The 20,954-nt window shown below is 35.5% G+C and overlaps 1 protein-coding gene across 4 annotated transcripts in view; it reads right to left on the reverse strand.

Moving 5' to 3' along the window:
• triob (trio Rho guanine nucleotide exchange factor b) overlaps positions 1-20,954 on the reverse strand; it is a 137,796-nt gene that overhangs the window by 63,825 nt on the left and 53,017 nt on the right. For 3 of the 4 annotated variants that reach the window (XM_058746789.1, XM_058746788.1, XM_058746791.1), the window contains exons 5-13: positions 20,158-20,350; positions 17,404-17,892; positions 15,921-16,043; positions 5,848-6,039; positions 5,523-5,567; positions 4,792-4,923; positions 3,963-4,193; positions 1,759-1,881; positions 1,434-1,625 (exon numbers count right to left, since the gene is read on the reverse strand). In XM_058746789.1, the coding sequence (XP_058602772.1) occupies positions 1,434-1,625; positions 1,759-1,881; positions 3,963-4,193; positions 4,792-4,923; positions 5,523-5,567; positions 5,848-6,039; positions 15,921-16,043; positions 17,404-17,892; positions 20,158-20,350 (1,720 nt within the window). The remainder of the gene's footprint in view (positions 1-1,433; positions 1,626-1,758; positions 1,882-3,962; positions 4,194-4,791; positions 4,924-5,522; positions 5,568-5,847; positions 6,040-15,920; positions 16,044-17,403; positions 17,893-20,157; positions 20,351-20,954) is intronic. The other variant, XM_058746790.1, reaches the window with a different exon arrangement.

The following is a 20,954-nucleotide window of genomic DNA, read 5'->3' on the forward strand; positions in this document are numbered from 1 at the left end:
AAATATCCAAATGCACAAACATGACAAGACAAACAGCCAGACGGACTTTGGCTGCCACCGAACGGCTGGTGTTGTTATTTCCTGTGAATGGCTTCGTCTTATGTGAGCTCAGGATTAGCCATCTGCCTGTGTTGGCATGTCAAAGAGTGTATCTCCTGCCACAGCAGGCCATGCCTGTCCTTCCACACCTCCCCATTGTCTTTTTCCACCTCCACCTTTCTCTACCTTTCTCTTTTTCCAAAACTCCAGCCTTTAACCCTTTATCATTACTTATACACTCTCAGAAACAAAGATGTCTATATATGCCAGCCCGCTACAGATAGCAGATGGCTAACATTATGCCATATGGAGACATTAAAGAGAGCATTGTTTGCTTGTATTAAGTATATCATGAATCATGTACACACTACTACTCATTATCATTCACTGTTTGTGGAATATAGATGGGCCAGAAGGCAAGAGTTCTGAATTTATAAGCGGTCAAATTGTAAAAGCTAACCACTAGTTTGGCTTTAAAGCAAATAACGTCTAATTTCCGAAAGTGAGAGGCTGCATGGGATTCTTTTAGCATGTAGGTCACAGTTCACACTGACTAGTTTCAGTTGTGCTCGTTCTATGTAAGCGACAGCAGGAGGAAAATTCCTCAGTCCACAAACTGTATAACATTAACTTTGTATTATAATAACCTAATTGGAAATACGTGAAAGTGAAAATTACTAGAACTGGAGTGGTTTTGTGTTAACGAAGCAGTGATTTACGCTGCAGACATTTGAGATGGCCTGAGTTTATTTTGCGTGATCATATACAATTTTTTTTCTAATTCTTATGTCATCTAAAGGCTGATATTAACTATAGTAGCATGAATCTTCTGATCATGCATTTTTTACATTCTCACCAGTCCGGTATCATCTCAGCTGTGACAGTCTATCCATTAACACACTCTACATCCATGCATCAAAAAGTGCAGAAGCTGCAGAACTTATAGGAATGTCATTTGCATAATATAAACAGTGACCTGTTGACTAGTCAACTAGTAAAAACATGTTGTGCAAGACCTACAGAGAAATGTTACCACACACTTAACAATATGGTGCAGAATCAATGGAACACTGGTAACAAGATATTGCTATATTGTAAATATATAAACAAATGATTAAATAAAGAAATTAATAATAGTAACAGCAACAGCAACAATAAATTCAAGAGCATTTTCAGAAATCGTGTGTGTACTGTACCTGTTACATAATATTCAGGAACATAATTATGTCATAATTTTACTTTCACCTCTGGAAGTAAATACCAAAAAAAAAAAAAAAGTACCTGTTACATCATATTCAGGAACACATTTATGTCAAGTAGAACACATGTAAACACTGCCAAACCCAGACATATCCACACCCACCAACACCCATTCTTACTTTCTCATAACTTACCTCTTTGCTGTGAGTGTGGAAGGCCACAGACATGTCGAGCAGGACTTTGCGTTGTTCAACCCGTCTTACGAAGTCCTGGATACGGTCTTCCAGCTGGTGTGCAGCCTGGTAGATCTCCTCAGGGTCACACTCGCCCGTCTGAGCCAACTGCTCTGCCGCCTCCAGGAGTTTGTCTGCATTCGTGTAGGTGTTCTGAGAAACATGCAGAAGTTAACATGCATGTGACTAATTTCTATGATGGCCTAGTTTTGATTATGGGAGGAGAACAGTAGATATCCAGGTGGACAATAGCCAAAGCGATGATCTTACATCCGTTTCTCCTTACCTGAGCCACTTCTTCAAAGTCCTCATGACGTTTCTGTAATGCTCGAGCCCTGTGCAGAGACTTCCCCACTCCTGTGTGTTTACTCAGGAACGCCTCACCATGGTTTTCAATCCAATCTAGAACCTGTGTGAGAAGATATTCACAAAGAAGAACATAAACAAAGGTTCAGTAGGTCAAAACAACCACCAAATCACTATAAAAGAACCATTAAAGTAGTCCATATAATTGTAATAGAGTCCAGAATGGAATACTTTTATGGTGGTATTTGTCCTTTTCATATGTGGAGATTCTTAAAAAAATATTTTGTTTTTATTTGTGCTCCACTGGAAAAATAACAGCATGCCGATTTGGAATGACATGCAGGTGAACAGGTATTACTAACAATTTAGTAACTAATGACCCTTATTGTAAAATGTTAACCCACATTTTTTCACTTGCTTGCAATTTCTAGCATAGATAGATAGATAGATTTGAAATGCATGGTATGATACTTGAATAAACGCATCTATCTGATTCACAAATGTAAGAGTTCCACTGCATTTCCAATGTAAAACCAGCAGGGGGCACCTCAAAGCAGCAGGATTCACTGCGACAGCTCGACACCTCTATAAACATCAGCACCAAACACGCAGTGAGGTCATCCTGCAGATTAAGCGAGCAAGACTCTGGTGTCTGCTCTGATGGTGTTGTCGGAGAGTACAATAACTGTGTTTATTATGCATATTTGATTAATGGGGTAGTATCTATTGTTTCTCACAGGTTTGCGTGAGCATCTGAACACACATGCAATATTTTACTAATAAAAATGTATTAGAAAAGGTTCAAGTGAGTATTAAACACTTTCTTAACCATTTGGAATCTACAAGGTGGAGCTGCTAAGACAGACATCTCGTATCTGAGTTTGAAAGCTTTCTACCTGCCTCAAAAGACGCCAGAGCACACTGCGAAAACACACTGAGTCCTCTACTCATGCATATTTCATTATGCCACCTTTGATCTGGCTGAATGTGCCGCACACAGAAACATTCAGAGCTGTTTGTGTGGTGGCATCTGTCAGCGCATGTGTGTGTGTGTGTGTGATTAGAAGCAATCATTTGTCGTGCAGATGTTGAGTCTCCTGCTCATGTGGCTGCTTTCTGATGTCTGGAAGGTTTAGAGGTCCCCTATGCCTGCATCATTTTATGGGGCAAACCCTCAACATAATGAGGCTGCTGAACATAGTTACCATGACAACTGATACTGAATGCGTCTGAGAGGAAAAAGACTAAGTTAAAAAAAAAAAAGTGGGAACATAGTGTGGGACAGACCGTGTGTGAGAGAGAGTGAAAGAGACATAGAGACGCATTTGGATATTGTTTTGAAAAAGACGACTTTTGCAAAAAATGCAAATATTTAATCCAAAAATAAATAAATAAATACATTAATAAATGATGCAGTGGTGCCTAAAATCTCACTTTCAAATTTATATTCTGTTAAGTGAGCAGAGAAATCCTATTTTAGGATTCTAGTCCTACAGACTAGAGCTCACTTTATATTCAACATAACGATGCCTCACAGGCTTTTAGATGCTGCCATTTTATTCAGACAAAGAGAAGAAGAGATTAGACCAGATTCACCTCATTTATTTGAGCAGGACTCATTTTAGTGTCACACTGTCATATTTATATTCATTTATCAAACTCATTAATCATTTTGTGTTTTGCCATGTCAATTTATATTAAGAATGTTATTTGTGGAAAATTCAGCATCGTCATCACAGGAATAAATTACATTTTTTAAAATCTAACTTGAAATACATAAATGAAAAAAAAAAAAAAAACCTTCTGACCCCATACTGTATTTGTTTAAATAAACTATTATTTATTTATTTTTAGCTCGATGGAGGAAAATACGTCCTAAATCAAACCAAAATTGAGGGAAAGCAGGCAGATCAAAATCACTGTGAACAGGAAGTGAAATTCAGTGAAAACAGGCATGTGCAAGAAGAAACTTGTGGGAAGTGGGCGAGAATTAAATGAAAAAATCTGTCCCGCACAGATGTCTCCTGCAACGTTCTGACACCTCTTCCACCCTGCACATCTCTCACTTCACAAATAACAGTGATTAAATAAAATAAATTGAATCCACATCCGCATGGAATGTAAAAAACAGTGTTTACAATAATTTGTATATAAAGTATTGTTAGTTAAGAATAAGCGTCTGACCTGCTGGACATCCTGCTGGAAGACGCAGAGCTGTAGCCGTTGGTGAAGACGAAGTTTGCGGTGTTGCCAGATGTTCTCCAACTGCCTCTGGTGATGCAGAACCTCATGAACGATATCCAGAACATGGTGCACCGCCTTGGAGTAGTTAGCCGAGGCTGTCAGCGAATCTGCACTTCCTGGGGTCAAAGGCCGCTGTAGCTTATCTAGTAGGGCTTTGCCATCCTGACTTACCTGGGGATGTACAGATAATACACATCAACAACCAGAAATGTTACTTACAAAAAAAAAAAATCCCAGCTTTATTTGAAAATCTAGTTCAGTCATGAAACTCCACGTTCCTTTACATGCAATTACATCATTTGCTAGTCTACACAGCACAAGGTGGCCTCTGCTCTGCAGCCAATGAGCTTGCTTGCTCACAATTTAAATAGTCTGGTTCAGTGTTTGCTGTAAGATGCACTGTAAGATCAGAGATCCTCTGAAACACTCCACCTCCCCAGCTCCACTTGTCTAGATCTGCTAGGGGATTTATGTGTGTCTATCCATGCAGCAGCGGCATATCTTACAAGCTCACAGCAACATGTCTGTGTATGTGTATCTATTGGCAACAGCAAGCCCATATTTGCCTTGCAGCAGCAGCGGAGTGCGTAGCAGATCTAGTTCGCAAGGACCAAATACATTAACACTGTCATATTCAGGAAAAACTATTCCATGAGTTGTCATGAATGAAATACCTTTTTGTTAGTTCTTGCTCAGCTTGGAGGTATCTTGAATTTAGTATTTAAAGTGAAAATATTCACAAACACAAGCAAAAGTTTTTACTTTGTACCTCAGAATAGACAGCGGATATGTGTTCATAAAGACCCTGGTGGTGGTGGATGGTGTCTTCCAGGTCCTGTAGCTCAGAAGGAAGTTCTCCCTCTCCACAGGCTTTACACCAAGAGTCCATGTTGCTCATATACTAGAAAAAGGCAATAATATTCAGATATTGGTTGTTAAACCAGCCACATACACATCTGTGATCTGTTACCACATACAGGAATGATTATAAAAAAAGTCTCAACATAGCAGTTGTTGTTAGGAGGCTAACTTTGGGCCATCCACCACTGAGTGATTTACAATAGTGTCTTATTTAGGAAAAGATTAAATACATTGCAATTTGTCTGTACAAATAAAGACTATTTTTGCCCTGTCTCATTGGGAGCAAAATAAACCGACTGAACAGCGTGTCTGTCTAATATTGATGCTGACAACAGGTATTAAATGCTCAAAGAGAACGATAAAGGACAGAAAGATGAAAGGAACAGATTTCATTCATCCTTTTTCCAGCACAGTCCTATCTACATAAAGTATTCAACTAAAGAGTCTCCGAAAAATCACTGATGATTCACTTACAAAACAAGAGATAAAAATCCAAGAACAAAAAAAACACACAAACATAATTTAGTCCGTCTTTGTATATAGACAGACTGCCTGAGAAGTGCAATAAGCGTGGCTTGCGGTGCTTTTAAAACATTTGTGAGTGGTCAAAAATGTCAACAAATGGATCCTAAACCTAACCTTAGCCAGTGATGTGAGTTTGAGACAACTTGACCACTTGTTTTTCTGAAAAACAGTAAAGGGATGAAAAAGTGGGTATGAGTTTTTGAGAACAACACATCATTCTCTAAAATCTGAAAGCCCTTCTAAGCATACAGTACATATTTAGTCGCCAACTCGATTTGGCTGAATATATCAGCATCTGACTGATATGTTGCTTAGAATTTTGTTTGTAATTAGTTGTTTGTAATTAACACACACACACACACTGCATCATCATCAATCCATCGGTTTGTTTGGCCACTCAATGTATCTGTAGGAATGCGTCTGCACATTTAGGCCTCACCTGGTCGGTTTTCTGGTGGAAGTTAGCAGACATCTCCAGCAGCGTGCTCCTCTCATCCAGTGCAGCGGCAAACGCTTTCCACTCCTGCTCCAGCTGGCCTGAGATCTGCTGAATCTGCTGGGTTGCGTAGTGACCCGACTCCAGCAGCCTGTTCCCCACGGACATGATTCGACTGATGTTCACATACACATTCTGCAAGAGACCACAAAAACACTGAGTGCTATATACAATGCATCACTTCCTGAATGAGTTTTTTTGTTAAGATGACACGTAAATACTGTACAAGGGGAATATGGTAGTGGCACAGCTAAAAACAAATCAAAACATAATGATTCTTGTCTGATTTGAGGGATGAATTGAATTTTTATTTTATTTTTTAATATTATTGATTAAAATAGAAACGATGAACGGATGTTACACAGTAGATCTTCTCGGAAACAGTATACACAGCAGTTCACTCGTAGCTGCTCCTGCAGGGAGGAGTAGCTCTTGTCTGACCACAGATACACATACACAGCTCTGGAACATGTGTGAGAGTGAGTGTGTGTGAATAAGAACGGAATAGCATCTTAAGCCAAGAGGAAGAATTATGGATTGAATTCAGGTCTTCCCATTTCAGACAATTAAATAAATGTTCCAGTGTGATTTAACAACTGAAATTACAACATATGAAAATGCACTGTAAACAAACGTTTAGTATGCTAGACTGCTAATAGCTCCGACATAAAATATCTGGTAACACTTTATAATAACTGCACGATATGAATCATTAGGTAAGCATTAGTAAATAGTCAGTTCATCCTTTATAATGCATTGTCCCAACATTAATAGTCATTAGTAAGCAGTTTATAAATACAGCTATAAATGCCTTGTTCTTGATTTATAAGCATATCTATTTCAAAGGAGATTTAAAGGCTCAGTTATCTTCCTAACTGAAAAATAAACACAACACAGAGGGATACAGAACTCAGAAATATTTATTTCAAGATTCAAACAAATTAAACTGTACAACTGTACACTAATTTTTTTTCTATGAAATTGCAGATGTTTAGTTTTCATTTTTTATCAAGTGTACAGTTGTACAGTTTCATTTTTTGCACCTTGAAAAAAAATATGTCTGTGTTCTGTATCCCTCTGTGTTGTGTTTGTTTAACTTTTCTGTTTGGGAGATAAATGAGTCTTTAAATCTGCTTTGTAAATGCTTTATAAGGTATAAATAGTCCTCACTTTAGTTGAGCTCACAAAAATAGATGGCTGGCAACTACTAAATGTTTTATAACTACCTGACTTAATTATGAATTACAGAAGGAATATGTGTTAATAAAGCATTTATTAACACACTGAGCAACTATTATCATGTGTCTACATAATAAGATTTATAAATGTACATTTAAATATTTTATTAATCATTTACTAACACTTTATAAATGATCTTATGAACCACTGACAACTCCTAAATAACTGGTTTGTAAATAACGTAATAATTTAGAAATGATAACTTGATCATTAATAAAGTATGAAAATACAATTATTAAACATTATAGATATGCTCAAGAACAAAACATTTATAGCTGTATTTATAAACTGCTTACTAATGCCTATTAATGTTGGAACAATGCTTTATAAATGATGAATTGACTATTTACTAATGCTTAACTAATGATTCGTAGTGTGCAGTTACCAAATATCTTAACATATATAAAACAATGACCCAGTCACAGTACACCATAGTATGAAATTTGATGGTTATCATATCATGTGCATTTGCTTTTCTATAGTACTTTAATTAATTAAGAAATTAATACTTTCAATTAATTGTTGCTGTGTTAGACAGCTATATAGTATAATATTTTTGATAAATCAGCACAATTTGCAGTAAAAATGTAGAACACATCAGAGAAAAAAACAAAACAAAACACGTTTAAAGTGATGGTTCACCCAAAAATGAAAATTCTGTCATTAATTACTCACCCTCATGAGTAGTTCCAAACCCGTAAGACCTTCGTTCATCTCTGGAACAACAAATTAAGATATTTTTGATTAAATCCGAGTGCTGTCAGACCCTCCACAGACAGCAACACAACTGCAATGTTCCCAGGTCCAGAAACGTAGCAAGGACATCAGTAAAATAGTCCAAGTGAATTGTTGAATAAAGCCGTTATTTTTGTTTTCTCTGCGCACAAAAAGTATTCTTGTAGCTTCATAAAATTACGGTTGAACCCCTGATGTCACATGGACTATTTTACCGATGTCCTTGCTACGTTTCTGGACCTGGGAACATTGCAGTTGTGTTGCTGTCTGTGGAGGGTCTGACAGCACTCAGATTTAATCAAAAATATCTTAATTTGTTGTTCCAGAGATGAAGGAAGGTCTTACGGGTTTGGAACGACAAACTGTATTAACCAGCAACACCACTCAGCATAACTTTTCACTATCCAATCAAATGTCTTTGCATAGAATCAAGCTCCACCTTAAATTATTTCCACCTAAACGTTCTGTTTCACCTGGAAACACGTCACATAATTGCTGACATAATGGGAGCGTCTGTATGTGCGTTCTTTAGGGAGAGCTAGTCTAGTGCACGAGAGCGCTGGTAGAACGTCGAGCTCTGGTTGCCATGCTGTTTCCTCACATGGGGCTAATTACACAGCCCAGAGGTATTCAAAAGGGAATAGGATCAATACACAGAGAGCTGTCAGATAAAAACTTGATGGGGGTTTGGTATCGGCCTGCGTGCAACAATAAACTGCAGCAGTCGTGTCCAAGCACGTGAAAACCTGGAGCAATACCATAGTCACATGCATATATACGAAAACACACACATATTTTAAAGCTTTAAACCACATCCCAGTATAATGCAATGGATGCACATTTTAGCATTTTTTATTTTTGGTATTGATGTGACTCTATGCACCCATCTGTTATACATTAACACACGCACTCACCTGTGGATAATTCTATAAACTCTAGAAGATTTTGCACAGCCGCACACCCACTAAATCTGTTGTCAATTTTACCAAAAAAATTCATTTAAAGATGACCATTTCTAAATAATCCAGCCTGCATATGTAGATAAGACAAGCCACTGGTGCCCACATGCGCAAATGTATTTCCACCAGATGAAGTCAGGATGGAAAATAGGGTTACTAACTCTCTATATCACTCACCCCAAGCTTGGTTTCAGAGCTGCTCTGAGAAGATAGACATGCACCAGTAAACACAAATTTATCAAATCCCTCTGTTATGTATCACAGGCCTTGTGGATCACATCATGGAAACAATTAAGAGCTTCTGGTTTCTCATTTTCATGTAAATCTAAAGCAGCTTAAAGAAACGTCTAGCTAAACACATGCTAAATAAATAGGTGCTATTTTCATGTCAATGACCAGCATGTGGTTCATTAGCAAAACTGACTTTCACATGGAGGGTACATCAAAGAAATCAGTTTGTATGATTTACATAAATGTACACAACTCAAGAATCATGTTTGTTGCAGAAATGAGACCGGACAAAGTGTACATTTCTAAGTATATGTGACCCTGGACCACAAAACTAGTCTTAAGTCGCTGGAGTATATTTGTAGCAATAGCTACAAAATTATCGATTTATTAAGTAAAGATCATGTTCTATGAAGATATTTTGTAAATTTCTTACCATAAATATATAAAAACTTCATTTTTGATTAGTTATATGCATTGCTAACACAACTTTAAAGGCAATTTTCTCAATATTTAGATTTTTTTGCACCCTCAGATTCCAGATTTTCAAATAAATGTCAATTTTTCAAAAGACTGATTTTGTGGTCCAGGGTCACATATACATATATATGCTATGTTTTTGAAAGATGTCTTGTATGCTCGCCAAGGCTGCATTTATTATCAAAATCACAGTAACAATAATAGTATTGTGAGATAATATTACAAATTAAAATGACTTTTTTCATTCTTATATAAGAAATCATGGTAACACTTTACAATAAGGTTCAATTTGTTAACATTAATTAACATAAACAGTGAAAAAAAATTAACATTTATTAATCTTAGTTAATGTTGATTCCAACATTTACTAATAATACATTACTAAAATCAGAGGTTGTCTATATTAATGTTATTTAATTGACCTGAGCTAACATGGACTAACAATGAACAGTTGTATTTTTATTAACTAATGTTAACAAAGATTAATAAATACTGTAGTTAATGTTAGTTAATGCATTAAATATAGTTAACAAATGGAACCTTTTTGTAAAGTGGGTAACACTTTAGGATAGGGCACATATATTCACTATTAACTATGACTTTTCCCTCAATAAACTCCTAATTTGCTGCTTATTAATAGTTAGTAAGCTAGTTGTTAAGTTTAATTATGGGGTAGAATTAAGGGATCTAAAATATGGTCATGTAGAATAAGGCATTAACATGTGGTTTATAAATACTAATAAACAGGCAATATGCTAGTAATATGCATGCTAATAAGCAACTAGTTCATAGCGAGAATAGGTCCTTAAAGGGCACCTATTATGCAAAATCCACTTTTACGTGGTGTTTGGACATAAATGTGTGTTGGCAGTGTGTGAACACAACCACCCTACAATGATAAAAATCCACCCACTCCTTATTTTTTAATCCCCTTTAAACCAAGTGTTTGGATGTAAGACTGAACATAAGAGTCTTAATTTTCTCCCAACATCTGAGCTACTGAGGATGCCGTGGATTACTTTCATTTTTCAAGGTAATGTGCCTTAAAATCTACCTAAATACGTGTATCACTTCAGACTCCTTTGTGAAAGTCATGTCGTTATAGTGCTTAGTGTTTTAACCGTATTTGTGTGCGTACATTAAGTATTTTTTAACTGATCAGCGCTGCGCTTGAGATTAGTTCACGCTGTTTGTAGTGTGAGATTTGACAGGTTTGCGTGGTGCGAGCTCTGTAACATCGCACTGTTTCATCCCACTTTCAGTGCATTTGGCTTCCCATATGTACAGCTAAAGACTGGTTCTCTTGCTCTCAGTTATGTTGCTTCTAGATATGCAATGCAGAGAGACGAATCTGTGACGCTCTCTTCTGGAGACGGGGCGGGAATATGCAGCTCATTTGCATTTAAAGCGATACACTCCAAAACAGCTCTTTTTTTAGACACACCCCAAAAATGACATTTTCTAGATGTTATAATAAATGATCTGTGAGGTATTTTGGGCTGAAACTTCACAGACACATTCTGGAGACACCCAAGACCAATATTACATCTTGTAAAAAGGGGCATAATAAAGTGTTACTAAAATCATTCTTATATGCTCAAGTAACATTATCACAGGTGCTTAATATTTTTTATATTTAAGGTACTTTTTTTTTTTTTTGGTACCTGCAACTATTTTATTTTATTTTTTTATGTAAAAGTTTCAATGTCACTTTTGATCAATTTAATGCATCCTTCCTTAATAAAAGTATGCATTTCTTTGAAAGACAAAAATCATACTGTCCCCAAATGTGTGAACAGTAGTGTCCGTGTGTATATATTTTAAATACCTAAAAATAATCAGTTAAAAACACATCTATTCCATCTTTATTTGACCCTCTAAATCTAGCACTCTCTATTCTAATTCTATTCTTAAAAAAATGCCCCTTTTAGATTTGCACTCTATTCATTTACTAACTGCTTGTTTTCTTGAAACAACAACAACAACAACAAAAACTAACACTAGCTTCTATATTATTTTTGTTTTCTTTTTATTTATTATACAATTAATTAACAAAAAGCCAATATTATTGTTCTTTTGTTGATTTTGATTGCTTCCATTGTCGCTTTGATAAAAGCGTATGCTAAATGACTAAATGTAAATGTAAATACCTATGTTTCTGTTTATTTAATTTTACACGTTACATTTTTAAATTTACAGTTTTTTTCTATTTTCTTTTTCTGTTACAAACACAAACGTACACTGCTCCAATGAGAAGAATTCAGCTTAAAACTAACTTTTTTACAATTTTTTTTTCTCCCTATTAGAATTCTGGTCAAACACATGTAATAACTACATTTTACCCAGAAATAACTTTTGCAATACCATAATCTCACCCCAAAACAGAAAACATCAAGAAAAAGACAATGAAATGTCAAGTCACTTGAGCGCAAAAGGAGAGCACAGACGAAGGAAGTACTTTACAGTACCTACATTTACACAGATCACATTACAGAACCTAAACACAGCCAAGACACACATACCGCAGAACAAAAGCCTTCCTCACATGAGAAAATCACCTCATGACAGTACTGGACCTTGCAGTCTACTTAAACAGAGAGAGTCATGCAAGGACAGTCTACCCTTCACTCTCAGACTCCCAGGTTTGATATTATTACAGTAAACCTCTTTTCTCTTACAAATACAGGATGATTAGAAAAGGAGTGCCTGGAACATTATATCTCCCTCTGGATATCTCTAGGACTAATCAATACACCAGCATGATGGGAGATTACCCAGTCATGTGTAAAATGCCTTTAGCCAGAGGAGTGTTTTCTACATGTTGTCCTCCAGATTGTCTTTCATAAGAGAGTGGGAGCTGAGTTAATTTACAACTTGACAAGCGTAACGTTCCGCTCAGGTGACATTACCCCTGGAACTCAATGACATAGCTGCTTAAGCATGTCTATTACGAAAGGTTACAACCAGGCCCCCAGTGTGCCATGTGATGAACATTGATGTCTCCATAAATCGAATATTCCAGTATATTTTTGAATTACTGTCAATACATACGGCAAATGCCACAGAACCTGCAGGCCATTAACCCCAAGCCTGCTGTATCATATTTGATATGCAAAATTCTCTAAATACTGGTAATCATTAACATGATCAAAACACGTATTTTTTTGTTTGTTTTTAGGTTTTTTTGGTTGTGGTTCTGTGAAATCTTTACTGACTTTTAGTAACGTTTATACTGTTAGCAGTATTTCAAGATGAACACTTACTGGAATGAAGCAACTTAGGTTTACAGTACATGATTATCCATAATTTCAACATTTTGTTTTTTTTAAATCATGTTAAAATGCAAGAATCAAATACGATACATCAGGCTTTTTTATTTGTACATTTCACTGCATTGCATTATACTGAATGTTTTGCCCTCCCACAATTAAAACAACAGTTTTGATCATATAACTATTTAAATATCATCTTACTGAGACTTATTATTATTATATTATCCACCTTTTTCTTGCCGTAAAAATGAGCGTGGCCATTTGTAAATTCTATGGGTCTAGCTTCCGGTCTCATCCGCGTCCAGCTATTTTTAGCTGTACAAAACAGTTTGTTTTGCTGCTTGATATTGAAAATTGGTGTGTCTTATATTATTTTAATGTATTATCTTAATTATGATCACACTGGTTTGTAGTGCAAACAGTTTTACCGTTAACTGCATGTTGTTATTCTCCTCGTTATTTACCTAGCGGCTAATGAACCGGAAGTCTCACCCATAGGCTTACTTTCGCGTTGAAGAAAAAGGTGGATTGAAATAATATTATTATTGAAATTACATTATTATTATTGATCTAATGTTTCTGTGCATTTTATGTAAGCAGTCCACTACACTGTTATAAAGATCTCATTGATTTACATTACAATTACATGCCATCAGAATTTTTCATCTTACTTTTTGGTCATTGCTACTTCACCAAATTACATGTTTTGCTCAATTTGGGTCTCTGAATAAACTTTTTTTCTCTCTCTCTGAGTATGAGTTCCATATACTCCTACAGTATATTGTCTATATGAGCCCCCCCAAAAAAATAAAATTATATATATATATATGATTATTATTGCATACACATATGTCAGGTTCTACAAGGTTAAACTATAGAAACCCTGGTATCCTATAGGGGGTGGGCTATCAGCACAGAACATTATCGCTTATTACAAAACTAAAATGTTTTTAATAGTCTGTTTCCAGTAACCATAACATCAGAGAAGAGTCACAAAGTATTTTAGTTGTGTTAGGTAAGAAAGGATGTGATAAACACAACAAACACAAAACGTGCATTATCACCTTATCAATCAATACACACTGAATAGCCACCTAACACTATAACCAAGTTAACACAAAGAGTGTTTACGTCCATTCATGCCTCATATCAGACGGGAAGTAAGGCTCCTAGGACTTCCTGAGGAGGTGGCTGTAGTGCCCCCGGCTGCCCAGCAGTCAGGCTAACCCAAAGCAAACAGTTGATAAAGCATTTCATCCGTTAAGTTGTGCACAGTTATAGCAACGTGAGAGGGGGGTGGACTGTTCTCACAGCTGAGGCAGGACATGTGATTTTAGCACACTCAGCCAAACCCAACACACTAACAAAAGAGCAACAAAGAGCCTGATGAAAACCTATAAAAACATCCTAGCAATTGGCAAGGGCTGTAACCTTAAAATTTCTGAAAATTCATGAGGGTGGAGAACATGAATGCATGAAAATAGTAATAATAATAATAAGCTGCAGTAACTACATTCTACTATCTACTTTTATTTTGCTTCTATATCTGTATTGTTTGTTTTCTTACGTTTATTAACATCTGCTTTGTCTCTGTACTAATGTTTCTTTATTGTTTATCCAAATAGGTTTTATTTCCACATCTATATTGTTTATCTAGAACTGTTTCATTTCTGTATCGATGTATTTTTATTAATTTTTTTTATGCAACTGTTTTCATTCAAACTAAACAAACAAAAATTAATGTAATAAAAACAATCAAATAAATAGTACATATAAATTCAACTGCCTCATTCATGAAACTTATGTAAGTTTATGCATAATTGGGTGTAATTTGGGTGTAAATCAGACCCAAAAACTCTCCTTTGGATTTGCGAATACTTCATAAACCTTAGATTTGATATAAAGCTAAAGTGACTTCACTGTAAAAAAAAAAAAAAAAAAAAAAGTTGAGTGAGTTTTCTCAACTTATTTTTGTGGGAGATTCTCAAATTTTTGTTGTATAAACTTAAAACGACAAATTGAGAAAACTCAAAACTCTGCTGAAGCTGGTTGCCTTAAAATTTTAAGTTGGCTCAACTTTTTTTTTTTTTTACAGTGTTGTGAAGTGACAGTAATTTCATTGTTGTTTATCAATTACATTTATTTTCACTTTTAACTCAATGGTTAACCAATTAATTTTATTATATATTATCATGGTAAATAATATTTATCAAAATACAATTTCATCAGTTTGCCTAACAGAAGAAGAAGAAAAAAAAAACATTTGGAAGTTTTATGCCAATTTTACGCAGTTGGGAGCAAATAACACTTTCATGAATACGAAAATGTATATGGCTTTGCGAACAATTTATACAAAAAATGTATTCTGCTCGTGTTTCATGAATGATACCCAATGTGTGCTTTAAGTGTTGCAAGGGTAAGCACCATTTACATTTTCCTCAAAAAATGCCAAAATCTAATTTGCAGTCATTAATGACTAATTATAACTTAAAAATTAAAGATATTTTTATATTTATTCAAACATAAAAGTACATCAGCTACTGGTCTATGTAATCATTATTACGGTTTAATGACTTCTTAATGAAAGTTAAAAGTGTTACCAGATTTATATCCTTCAAATTTGAGAAAGAACATTCCCAAAATATGAGAGCATTTAAAACTACATGGGTCAACACTGCAAGAAGATACATGCTGTAGTAGACTCTTCCTATTGGCTGAACAGCAGTTACATTATATGGATGGGCAGATGGCAGATGAGACCATAGAGATGGAAAATCAGTGATTGATGCCATGCCGTTTTCTTGTGAAACTCTCTGCCTTTGAAACCTACTGGGGGTGATTAACATGTCTGCCAGGGTCACGCACACACACAGAGATGATGTATCTGCGTGTGACTGTTCTCCTGTGGCATTACATACCCTTCAAGCATATATTGACATGACTATTATATGATAACAGAAAGTTCATTTTTGCATGACTAAGTGAGTCAGGGCACGTGTACAAACGCACATCATTTAAATGATGTAACACACATCAAGCTACACTGTTATAATGCCTCAGGTGATGACACGCATTACTGCTGGGCCACTGGACACAGCCTTACCATGCAGTTCATTGCAAAGTGGTTGTGCTGGGTCTGCAGCTCGAGCACATGCTGATGGTTGGCTCCTATCTCTGTGTAGGTTGTCAAGAACAGGCCTTTATTATGGACGATCCAATCGAACATCTGTTGAGAGGAAAAACGGAAGGCATAAACTGTGAAATATACTGGAATATTGTTTTTATGTTATACTTCAATACACTTTCGTAAGGAAACAGCATTGTACCAACGTAAGTTAAGTTTTAAAGAATTTGCTCATTTTCTGTTTCAAACGATTCTAGAAAATCATGCTTATCTTTGGTATTATTTGTTGGCTTGTATATAAAATAAGTTTGTTGTAATTATTATTAATATTATGTTTTATAAGAAATTCTGACTATTAAATTGTAATCACTATTAATGTTTTTGCCCATAACACTTTCATATCACTATATACAGAATGGTACAACATATTTAATCGTGCCTATTTTTCATACATCAACGTTCAAAAGTTTGGGGTAGATATGTTTGAAAGTAAAATAAATTAATACTTTTATTAAGACATTTATAATGTTACAAAGATTTCTATTTCTAATAAAAGCTGCTTGTTTGAACTTTCTATTCGTCAGAGTATTCTTAAAAATAGATATTAGAATGATTTCTGAAAGATCTGAAAGACACTGAAAACTTAAGTGAAAAATTCAGCTTTTCCATGACATGAATAAATTACACTCTGAAATATATTAAAATAGACCAACTGTAATAACATTCCATAATATATATATATAATTTTTTTTTTTTTTTTTTTTACTGTATTTTTGATCAAATGAATGCAGCCTGAGCATAAGAGACCACAAACTTCTGAATGGTAATGTATGCATGTTGTATTATGTGTGTTAGGGTTTTATATTCTACTGCACAAATCCATCAGAATATTATGGTATTCCTACAGCATTGTCTTCTTTTAACAAAAATACTCTTTGTCATTCTAACAATATTTAGTATAACATCCGAACACTGCAGAAGTTTTCACAGAAGACTCTGGAGGGAGGTAAAACAGTTTGGTTGTGCACAGAAAAACACTGCAGAAATGTTTCCCTTATGAAAATATTCTGATATAAAATGTAACCACCAACAAAAAAGTACCAGTGTGTTCCATCATTGCAACTTGGTAGCATGTAATAAACATGGTAATACTTTTTTTGCCTCAATAAACTATTTGCTGCTTTCTATTGCTGCTTATTAATAGTTAGTAAGGTAGTTGTTAAGTTTAGGTATTGGGTAGGATTAGGGATGTAGAATATGGTCATGCAGAATATGAGCTTTATTAGTACTAATAAACAGTCATTATGTTAATAATAGGCATGCTAATAAGCAACTAGTTCATAGTGAGAATTGGTCCCTATACTAAAGTGTTATCTATTATGTTATGGTCCCAACCCTATATTGTATGTAAAACTATCCTGTTTTCTCCCCATTAAACTTCACATATAATTAATGTTCACACCTTCTCTGCATCCTGCTGAAAGAGTCTCAGCTGGAAACACTGATCCAGTTTAACTTTGCGCATGTGCCAGGATTGGTGCAGATGTTGGCGTGTGGCGTGAAGTTTATCCAGAAGCGCCTGGACTTTTGGAGCTAATCCTTGGATATCTCCTCTGCCTTTTTCCCCACATTGGATTCGCTGAAGCAGGCGTTGACCCTCAGTATCTAACTCCTCCACAGGAGCTTTAGTAACCTTTTTCTTCAGGGAGGCGTGTTCCTCCATAGCACGCCGAGACCCGTCCAGATCTGACGGCAGCTCCCGCTGGGACACCAAGTCCTGGAGTTCTTCCAAACGGGAAAGGATGCGAGCTGCATTGCTTGTGAAGTCTTCAAAGGCCACTCGAACTTCGATCCACTCCTCGTGGTCATAATCCAGACTGCCCTCGAAGTCTGGAGTCAGCTGGGAAGGATCAACCACTTTGGTCAAACCCTCGAGGGACACCATGATCGTCTGAAAGGATGAAAGTAGGACACTTAGGTTCATTTTCTGAATGTAGTAGGTTTTTAGATCTCATCTATTGAACATTTCTCATTTTAATTTAGTTTAACTGTATCCTAACTTAAATGGAAACCCACATATCTACATATGCATTAACTCTGTATGTCACAGAACTAGGACTCCACATTAAAAGACTTAACTTGCAATTGATTTTTTATATTTATTTTGAGATTTTAATGCCCTGATTAAATTATGATAATTATAATTACTAGGGGTGTAACAGGTATTGTCGGTATGGGTCTTTCGGTTCGGTACGCATGTGTAGCGAACAAATACAGCATTGTTTTAACCACTGTGTGAGTGAAACTTCATTTGGAAACTTACAGTTTTATACTTTTGATAAGAAACAAAGTATCATCTTACAAACTGTGTCCATTTTTTCCAGGAAATTAAAACAATAAATGCCGTTCTGGCGCTCTTTGATGTGGCAAGACAGATCAAGTCATCATGTAGTCAGCGTGATCATCCCTTCCTCCTTACTACTAGCTTTAACATGAAATAAACATGAATGAACATTTCATGCCTCACGTAATTGCTCAATCAGTGTTTCAACCGCGGAAAGACATCAGTAAAACAGCTTGTAAACAAAATGTCTCGTAGCATTTAATTTACCTCAGGCAAGTCATCAGTGTCCAGCTCTTTAGTTCGCTAGAGAATTGAAGTCTAAAGAAGAGCGTTTTGCGAAATATTATTATATTTTACTTCACCTGTTAGTAATGTCTTAATTATTTAATGTATGTTTAAATAAATCTGTTATGAAACAAGTTATGACAGCCACTGTGTAAATGAATATATTTCAACCACAACAACATATCAATTTTATAATTTATAATTTAATTTAAAAACTGCATTATGTGCAATTCACATCTTTTCATACAAAACCGAGGTACGTACCAAACTGTCATGTTTGTGAACCGTAACACCATTTATATTTACTAATACTTTGAATTAGCATTTTATTTTAATTTAATTTAGAAATATACATATAAGACATATCAGTATGTTCAACTTTATCCATACGCACATAGGACATATACTGTATATTATATAGAAAATCTCAAAGGCTCGATTGCTTGTATTGATGTAAAATTTAAATTTTATCACTGTATGGCTCTAATCTGTTGAATGTGACTATAAGGCATGGAAATATTAAGATATCATAAATATTAACGTCATGATTTTTTAAAGCTGCTTTGAAACAGTGAAAAACACTAGATAAATCTAATTTGACTTGAAATTTGACAATAACAACAACAAATTGCTGCATCGGTAAGCATTACACTAGCTTTTAAAATAATATTTGATATCTGTTGAATTTTGCTTTGATATCTGCTTGACTATTAATAGTTTGTTATCTCTACATTGTTTCCACATTTTGGCCACATGTCTTCATTTTTGCAATTTAATATTAAAATGTAATGTTTTATGTGGGTGAGGCATCTTTGTGACATCTTTACAACCAAAACAGATTACTGCAAAGTATGACAATATTTTGGCAGTTCTGGGTTCTGAATGGAACGGTTTTGTCTGTGACTCCGTGGGAGGTTTCCAAGAAGCTGAAGTTGTTATTTCAAACAACAATGCAATTAAACACTGATTGGATGATGAATAAAAAGCCTACTGGATCAGTTACATTGAACACTTTACTTAAAGGAGCCAGAAAAACATTCCAGAGATTGCAGCTCAGGTCATGTTATTAGAGACAACAGCAGACACATGAGGGGACAGTGGACACTTGAGACTTCAAGACAGCCTGGTATGCATTACATCAGTGCAATTAAGTATTTTCCAGTATTTCGGAGTAAACAACTTCAAATAATATTTGTGATGCAGTTATAAACACTTAGTATAAGTCAATTAAACATTTATTACAATGTAATAATACTTCTGAATGTTGTGCCACACTAGATGTGTTAATTTAAGAAACCTCCTTTGGGAGATTAAGCCTTCAGATTAAATATAACACTACTGCATGCGTCTTCCTCTCAGCTCTAATGAAATAGGTCAGAAGTAATTTTTACAGCTCTACTTTCGCACCACCAATATGGAATGTTCTAGTAAAATATAGGCTGTGTTTAATCTTTAATTTATTTCCCTAAAAAATTCTGTAATCTCACACAACAGATTTTAGAAAAAAATATTGTATCTACCAGAAACAGAACTTCTTATTCACTGTCACATTATTAAATGTAAATTCACAATGCACAAAGTGCTTACCTCAAATTCAAACTTGGAACTGCCGAAATTCGTCCTCTGTTTCTGCCAGAAGTTGTCAGGCTTGATGATGAGAGCGACGTGGATGCAGGAAGGAAACGATTCCTGTAGGATCTTCAGCAGAGGTTTGATAGAGTCCCATTTGGATCCTCGCATATCCACGATGACTGTGAAGCCATGTCTGCTCACCTCCTCACTACACAAACAAATAAAAACATAGCATCAGCTCTTCTGCACCGCTGACACTCACATCATTAGGGAGATGTAAATTAGAGCCGCTGCTTTCAGACATCTCTACAAACTGAAATACATTTTAGTGCATCATATATACAGTGAAGGGACCATGCATGAAAAATAACACTTACCCAAATATAGCATATGAAAGATAAAGAAACCCTTCTTGCTAAATTTAGAGAAAAATGCCATAGGACAAACAAAAAATAAATCGATTAATTTAAAACAACTAAACTGTAACTAAAGAGCTCGCTAGCTCGAAAAACAGCCTGTTAACTCAAGAATGTTTTCATATCCACAGCTGCACTCCTCTAGTCTGACTCTTAAGCAGGAATGAGCACTGAACAACTCTAAATCATTCTGACCTCCCTCTCTGAGTGAGAGAGAGAAAGAGAGGGAGAGAACACAGAATGAAGGATGAAATGAGTGAGACAGAGAGAAAACAAGAGAAGGGATAACAATGTGAGGCGATTTATATGTACACTACTGTTCAAAAGTTTGGGGTTAGTAGGCCTACTTTTTTAAGACATTAATACTTACATTGTGTGATACTAAAAATATTGACA

The sequence above is a fragment of the Onychostoma macrolepis genome, chromosome 16 (assembly GCF_012432095.1).
Source record: "Onychostoma macrolepis isolate SWU-2019 chromosome 16, ASM1243209v1, whole genome shotgun sequence".
Lineage (NCBI taxonomy): Eukaryota > Metazoa > Chordata > Actinopteri > Cypriniformes > Cyprinidae > Onychostoma > Onychostoma macrolepis.